The sequence below is a fragment of the Zalophus californianus genome, chromosome 6 (assembly GCF_009762305.2).
Source record: "Zalophus californianus isolate mZalCal1 chromosome 6, mZalCal1.pri.v2, whole genome shotgun sequence".
NCBI classification, from domain to species: Eukaryota; Metazoa; Chordata; class Mammalia; order Carnivora; family Otariidae; genus Zalophus; species Zalophus californianus.
This window is the reverse complement of record NC_045600.1, coordinates 35,700,398-35,708,612: the sequence shown is the minus strand read 5'-3', so window position 1 is coordinate 35,708,612 and position 8,215 is coordinate 35,700,398. Positions and strand designations below refer to the sequence as shown.

Sequence of the window (8,215 nt, the reverse complement as noted above, 5' to 3'; positions counted from 1 at the left end):
TATAGTTACTATTTACTGAGCATCTCTTAACCTAATTAAACTGTGGGGATAAAACAAAGAATATATTAGGCATTCTCAATTGTAACCTAGCATTGCTGACATCAGTGTTGGCAGGAAAAATAACAAAAGTCAGTTGCAAGAAGGAATTCGAAGACAGGATTTGAAAAGTGAAAAGCATAAATGTAAAAATATAATTGAATACTCACTGACACAAGCAAGTTTCTTTGCTTTAAGCAACACTAATTTTGAGTAGGGTGGTGCTTTACACACATTACTCCTTTAAAAACCTCATAACCCCTGACTTCAGTATCTTCAAGGAGGATCAGAGTTGTCTTGCCCTGGGTAGCACGTCTAGATATGCAGCAGAACCAAGTTACAAAAACCTTATTTCCACGCATCCTCCCCTAAACCTCCACCAACACCCCCCCCCCATCGACCTAATCCCGCCCTGGATTTGAAATTAATTTAGTGCTATTAAATTTTGGGACAAAGGGATCTTCCCTATGGAATTGAATCTTGTTACTCCAATTAAGAACAAAAAACAGTTAAGTGGTTTACTTCACGGTTGGAAGGCCATGAAGAATTGACTTGTACAGAACTAACCCCTGGGCAGCTTTACTCTGCGTACGCCTATAAGCCACCAGAGGTAGCCAGAAAGTGGACGGAGCCCCGCGGGAACGGGAACCGGGCCGAGGCGTGCCCCGCCGGGGCTGCGCAGCCCGGCCGTTCGCCAGCCCGCGGGCGCAGTCCCCGCCCCCCGCCCGACCCCTCAGCTGCAGCCCTCGGGCCGCGGTTGGCCGCGCCGGTGGGCAGCTGACTGGGTGACCATGTTTGGCGGGCTGGGAGAGGACAGGCATCCGGTGCCGTTGTTTTATTCCCGGAGAAGGCGGTGGGACGGGCAGGCCACTTCCCTGCCGGAGGTAAGTGCAGCCTTGGTCGCCCCGACCCCCGAGGCCGGAGCAGGCCTGCCCTGCCGCCGCCTCCCCGGCCCAGCGGCTCCCGGGGCGGCTCCCCCTGCAGCGGCCCTGCCCTCAACCCTGGGCGAGCGGCTCTTCGACAGACGTGGCCCTGTTTGCCTACAAAACCAAGACTAGAGAGGTGTACTCGGCCAAAGGTCAGAATTGAATTCTGGCTTCCTACCCAGATATTTAGATGTTTATGAAAGTTCCACCCCAGCACCTCTAATTTGGTTGGTTGCAAAATAAATAGCCCTCCTGTGCAGAAAGCCGTAGTGCTCCGGGCGCGATCCCCGGTTAGGAAAGGCTAGTGGCTTGGTAGCTACCACTACTGAAAAGGTAAGCTTGTCCTTTGCCTCCTTCCCCGTGAAGGGCGGGGTCGGTGTTAGAGCACGCTCCCCTGTTTTGAATGTCTTATCTCCTCTCCGCTGAGGCTCCGCTGGGCATCAGTTTTTTTTTTTTTTTTTTAAAGATTTTATTTATTTATTTGAGAGAGAGAGAGAGAGAGAGAATGAGAGATAGAAAGCATGAGAGGGAGGAGGGTCAGAGGGAGAAGCAGACTCCCCGCTGAGCAGGGAGCCCGATGTGGGACTCGATCCTGGGACTCCAGGATCATGACCTGAGTTGAAGGCAGTCGCTTAACCAGCTGAGCCACCCAGGCGCCCCTTGGGCATCAGTTTTTTGTGGTCTGAGTCCCAGCTCATAAATTGCTCTGATGAGCCTCGGGACAGTAGTGCAGACTAAGTGAAATGTCCTCCCTTCCCTTCCTTTTCTTCCTCCCCGCTCTTCATCCCTCTCTTCCTTCTTTTCTACTGAAACTACACCTGAACACAAAAAGGATAAAATCCTGGCTTCAATCAAAACAAAACCAAACCCCACAACACAACATTTGAAGATTCTACATCTTTACTGAATAAAGAGCAACAAGTGGGAATTGTTAAAAGTTCATTGTGACATGTGTATTGTAAATTGAATTTTTAATATTTGCTGCAATCATTTCATTTTACAGCAGTTGGGATTGCGATTGGGGATGTGGTACTGGAAAGATGAAACCAGAACTCTTGAATTCAGAAGGTAAATTTTATTAAAACTTTATTTTAGCTTTTATAAAAATTATATGTGCTTGGGGTAAAAAAAAAAATCAAGCAATACACAAGAGTATAATGAGCAAAATAAATATCTGCTGAAATCCCACCATCTAGAGAAAACCATTTTGGTGAGCAGCCTTCCAGATACCACTTTCTGATAACATTTATCAGCTGCTTCCTATGTAGCACTGTGCTAATCAGTTTGCCAACCCTTTGAAAAAGCTGCATGTTCATCCACTTAGAGATGAAGAAACTAAACTCAAAGGGTTAAGCAATTTAAAGAAAACTAAGTGACTTAGCCAAATAACACAGCTCACAGGTGACTAAGATGATTGAAATCTAGGTCTGTTGGCTCAGAGTCTATATTTTTTTTTTAAAGACTTTATTTATTTGAGAGAGAGCATGGAGCAGTGGGAAGGGGCAGAAGGAGAGGGAGAAGCAGACTCTGTGCTGAGCAGGGAGCCCGATGCGGGGCTTGATCCCAGGACCCTGACCCTGGGATCATGACATGAGCCGAAGGCAAATGCTTAAAGGGCTGAGCCACCCAGGTGCCCCCAGAGTCCATATTCTTAACTACTTTATAAAATTGCCTCTTTGAGTTACAGAAATACAATTTTACATTAATGAGACCATATTATACTTGCTGCATAATAGACAGTTCTCCAAGGTAAAATTATTAAATTAGGAAAAACCGATTTTAATCTCCATTGAGAAAATACTGACTCTATTAAAAGTGCATAACTTGGGGCACCTGGGTGGCCCAGTCGGTTGAGAGGGGTCGGTGTTAGAGCATGTTTCCCTGTTTTGAGGCTCAGGTCATGATCCCAGGGTCCTGGGATCAAGCCCCGCATCGGGCGCCCTCTCCTCCCCGCTTGTGCTGTCTGTTGCTATCTCTGTCTCTCTCAAATAAATAAATAAAATCTTTAAAAAATTAATAAAAAGTGCATAACTAAACAAATAGTACTAGCCACTATCTGCTGTGTACCTATTATATGCCAGACGTTTGCATGTTTTCTGATTCTTAAACAGCCATGAAAAGTGAGAATTAATACCTCCATTTTATTTTTTTAATATCTTTTTTTTATTCATTTGAGACACAGAGATACAGAGAGAGAGAGAGAGAGCATTAGCAGGGGAGAGGCAGAGGGAGAGGGAGAAGCAGGCTCCCCGCTGAGCAGGGAGCCCGATGTGGGACTCCATCCCAGGACCCTGGGATCATGACCTGAGCTGAAGGCAGACGCTTAACCATCTGAGCCACCCAGGTGCCCCGAATACCTCCATTTTATAGATGAAGAAACAAGGCTCAGGGAGATTAAGCATCTGACCCAAAGTCATACAGCCAGTAAGTAGCAAAACTGACATTTTGAACCAGGGTTTGTCTGATGCCACAGCCCTTCCCACATATACACTGTCTCCCTCCTTTAGACCGTAAGCCCCTCAGTGGCAGGAGCTGTCTTACTCGTCTTTGTGTCCCTAGGAGCTGTCTACAGAACTGCACAGAGTACACCCTCACCAGGTGTTTATTGAATATTTCAGTAAACCAACTAGTTTCAAGTAGAGGAAGGCCAGAGGCAGGGGACCAGTTAAAAAGCTAGTTGTGGGGGGCGCCTGGGTGGCTCAGTTGGTTAAGCGGCTGCCTTTGGCTCGGGTCATGGTCCCAGGGTCCTGGGATTGAGCCCCGCATCAAGCCCCGCATCGGGCTCCCTGCTCGGTGGGGACCCTGCTTCTCCCTCTCCCTCTGCCTGCCTCTCTGCCTACTTGTTCTCTCTCTGTATCTCTCTGCCAAATAAATAAATAAAATCTTAAAAAAAAAAAAGCTAGTTGTGGGAGGTTTATAGATGGCTGTACAGGTACAAAACCATGAGTCGGCTTGAAGTCTTGTATCAGGAGGAATAGAGAAGGGTGCAGGACTACGAAATACTTCAGAGTTGGAACTGACAGGATTTTGGGTAGAATTGATAAGATGTGAAGGGAGAGGGAGAAGAGGGGCTCCTGCTGATTCCCAGTGTCTGGCTTGGGTGATTGTGTAGCTGGGACTGCCCTTCACCTCTATACAGAATAACAGACAAAATTGGTGATGTGCTTGAGGTTACTGTGACGTATTCACAATGGTCTCTTAGGCTGTTGGATAAATGGGCCTGGAGATCGGGAAAGGCTAAGCGATGTATTTTATAGTTACAGTATAAATATAATGATATTTAATGTCAAACAGTTTAAAGGCTAAGCATTGTTTTAGAGTCAAAATCAAAAGTTTATATTTCAGGGCGCCTGGGTGGCTCAGATGGTTAAGCGATGACAATCCTTCGGCTCAGGTCATGATCCCAGGGTCCTGAGATCGAGTCCCGCATTGGGCTCCCTGCTCCTTGGGAGCCTGCTTCTCCCTCTGCCTCTCTCTCTCTCTGTCTCTCATGAATAAATAAATAAAAATCTTTAAAAATAAGTTTATATTTCATAGAATATTTGTTTCAATATTTCTGGGGTGTTTGTCATTTCCAAAGTGGTGATTGATTTCAGTTTTTTGTTTGTAGATGTGTCACAGAAAATTCTGTTGTGTAGCTCCCGAAATATCACACTCAGTGAGTGTGAGATTGACAGTGAGAAAGAAAGAGCTTTGGGATTAGACAGCCAAGATAAACACAGGAGTCAAAGTACAAGTTAAATACATGTTAAAATACCAGAAAATGTGGACATAAATTTTAAGTGCCAACATTTTCATTTCTTAATCTTCATGTATATTTAAAGGCCATTTCAATCCTCTCTCTCTCTCTCTCCTTCTGAGAGAGAGAGAAAGAAAGCAGGCATGCATGGGGGTGGACGGAGAGGGAGAGAATCTTAAGCAGGCTCCATGTCCAGCACAGAGCCGAGCAGGGCTCAATCTCACAATGCTGAGATCATGACCTGAGCTGAAATTAAGAGTTGGATGCTTAACCGACTGAGACACTCAGGTGCCTCTCAATCCTCTCTTCCTATGATGAAAGTTGGACCATACTTTTTACTTACCTTTGTAAATGAAATTAATTTGCAGTATTTTTCAAACTAATTTTCAGTGCTAATTTAATGGTAACCCACCGAAGTCTCACTGTTTCCTATATACGCCTACTAATAAATTCACAGATTATCAATTTCACAGACTTTCTTACTCATAAAATATTCATATCCATAAACTAGTTTCTTTTGGTTTATTACCAAATTATTCTTTAAAAAATGGCTTGATTGATTTCCACTAATTTTGGAGAATATATGTGTGATGGTATGATTTAAAAGGTAGATTATATGACATAATGTTGAAAGGCCAGATACAAAAATGTAAATCTATAATTCCATTTATATAAAAGTTTAAAATAACAGGCAAAAAAAGAACTGTGATGATAGAGGTCAGAATAGTGGTTACCTTTGGGACATTATCAACTGATAGGAGGTGGGGGAAGGTGTAAGAGAACCTTCCGAGGTCCTGGCAATGGACTATATATTGATCTGGGTGGTGGTTACATGGATATGTACATAGTAAAAAATTCATCAAGCTGTCCACTTAAGATTTATGTACTTTACTACATGTTAAATTATACCACAATTTTTTTTAAGATTTTATTTATTTGGCAGAGAGAGAGACAGTGAGAGAGGGAACAAGCAGTGGGTGTGGGAGAGGGAGAAGCAGGCTTCCCGCTGAGCAGGGAACCCAACGCGGGGCTCGGTCCCAGGACCCCGGGATCATGACCCGAGCCGACGCCTAACAACTGAACCACCCAGGCGCCCCTATACCACAGTTTTAAAAAGCAAAAAACACACAAAGTCCAGACTGTGGAGTACACAAAATGGGAGCAGTTAGGAGAGAGAGGGAAAAGAATGCCATGAGGAGTAGACGGGTGACAGCCGTTTTGTGGTGGAGCTGCTCTATGTTTCAGCAACTCAGCATGGCAAATCTCAGAGTATCAGGATTCCCTTGGGACTCCAGCTGCTAAGGACAATCCTAAGGAAGAGGAAAGCAGACCTTTGTATGTTTTAGGCCAGAGTTAGTGTTTGGATTTGATGGAAGGGCAGGTACTGATTCCCTTTTAGAGTCTAAGCATATCCCATCACAATTAAATTAAATTGTGAGAGAACTCATGAGCCGGAACATGCTCTTTTTTTTTTTTTCTTTTCTGAAACTGTGTTTCAGAGACTTACCTCACCCCAGTTACTGGTGATGGTACAGGGCAGAGGCAGGGGAGGCTGAGAGGAGCCAGCGGTAGGGGTGGGAGCAGCAGAGGCAGAGGGAAGGCCTGTTCAGTTACTGTACTCAGACCTGGTTCTGTTTAGTATGCTCCATCAACCTTGACTGAGCATGTATTGGATGGGATTGCATCTATGCTCTAGAAAGCCCCTCCCACAGTAGCATGGAGCGGAAGGTTAGAACTAGGGGCGCCTGGGTGGCTCAGGTCATGATCTCAGGGTCCTGGGGGGATGGGGCTTCCTGCTCAGCAGGGAGTCTGCATCTCCCTCTTCCTCTTCCTTTGTGCACAGCTGGCTCTCTCAAATTTTTTTAACAGTCTAAACACTCTAAAATGAAGAGTGGCAGGAGAACAGAGAGTCAAAGACCCACGGTAGAGGCACCGGGAGGTAACTCTGGCCCCGCTGACGGAGGGAGTAGTTGGTGAGACTGGCTGTGAGATGAGGGCAGGAAGCACGAATGTCCCAGTCACTGTGTGGGCAATGATATTGCTCCTTGAGAGAAGGAGGGAGGGAGGGCCAGTAAGTTTGTGGAGGGGTGAAGGGTAACAAGTTACTTTTGTAGATGTGCAGAATTTGAGGTAGCTGCCCGTGAGACTCCCAGGTCAGTAGGCAGGAGTTTGGCCCCCCTGAGAGAGGCCTGAGCAGAATTAGAGCATGGAGTGGAAATGACAGAGGCCAGAACCCTAGGAAATAATGTACTTTTAAAAATTGGGAAAAAAAAATTTAAAAAGTCATATTATTTTTTTTACTTTAATTTTTTTTTTTTTAAGATTTATCCATTTATTTTGCAAGAGTGAGAATGAGAGAGAGAGTACATGAGGGGGGGAGGGTTAGAGGGAGAAGCAGGCTCCCCGCTGAGCAGGGAGCCCGATGCGGGACGCGATCCCAGGACTCCAGGATCATGACCTGAGCCGAAGGCAGTCGCTTAACCAACTGAGCCACCCAGGCGCCCTACTTTAATTTTTTAAAAGATTTTATTTATCTGTCAGAGAAAGAGTACAAGCAGGAGGGAGTGGCAGGTAGAGCAGGCAGAGGGAGAAGCAGGCTCCCCGCTGAGCAGGGAGCCCGATGCGGGGCTCGATCCCAGGACCCCAAGATCATGACCTGAGCCAAAGGCAGACGCTTAACCAACTGAGCCACCCAGGCACCCCTAAAAGTCATATTATTTAAACAATCAGAAAATACCAGTAAGCAAAAACAAAGAACTTTACAGTCCCACCCAGCGAAGTAAGAGTTAACATATTAACATCTTATTATATAGCCTTCTAAATCTTCTATATGTGTACACAAACACATGCTTTTAACTGACTACATTCTACATATCTTTTTTCTTTTTCTTTTTTTTATGTTCAGTTAGCCACTGTATTATTATCTTTTTTCTTACGGCAAAGTTGTACATAGGTACTGCAAACAAGTACATAACCGTACAGAGTTGAAAGTGAAGATTCCACCATTGTTCTACCCCCAAAGACCAACAGTGCACCAATGTTAAGGGTTACCACCTTATTTTTGTCTTCAACATACTGGTTCCATTTATTTTATATCCAGTGACTGAAAATTCCAATATCTAAAATCCTTGCAGGTCTGATTTTTTGCTAGTTTTTTTCTTATAGCATTATTAAAGTTTTATAAATAATTGTAAACATTTAAAACTTTTTATACTGGAATATTTCCAGCATATACAAAAGTAGAAGGATGATGTAATGAACTCCCAACATTCCCATGGCATAGCATCAACAGTCACCAAATTAAGGTCAACTTCATATCATCCACACCCCATCTCCTCCACCCCTTGATTATTTTAAAGCAAATCCCAGACATCATATCATTTCATCTATAAATATCTCAGTATGTATCTCAAAAAAATAAAGCACTGTCTTAAAAAAAACTTACTATTTGCGCACTTACAGTGTAAATGGTAATCTCTTTATATCATCATATATTCAGTTTGTATTCAGGGGT

General features: G+C 44.4%; 1 protein-coding gene across 4 annotated transcripts in view; it reads left to right on the top strand.

Moving 5' to 3' along the window:
* Positions 1-550: 550 nt before the first annotated feature.
* The window catches only part of PPP1R36 (protein phosphatase 1 regulatory subunit 36), a 31,216-nt gene continuing 23,551 nt past the window's right edge, over positions 551-8,215 (top strand). Inside the window, exons 1-2 of one of the 4 annotated variants that reach the window (XM_027572746.2) lie at positions 551-920; positions 1,966-2,030. In XM_027572746.2, coding sequence (XP_027428547.1) covers positions 828-920; positions 1,966-2,030 — 158 coding nt within the window. In that variant the 5' untranslated portion in view covers positions 551-827. The remainder of the gene's footprint in view (positions 921-1,965; positions 2,031-8,215) is intronic. The other 3 variants (XM_027572748.2, XM_027572747.2, XM_027572745.2) reach the window with 3 other exon arrangements.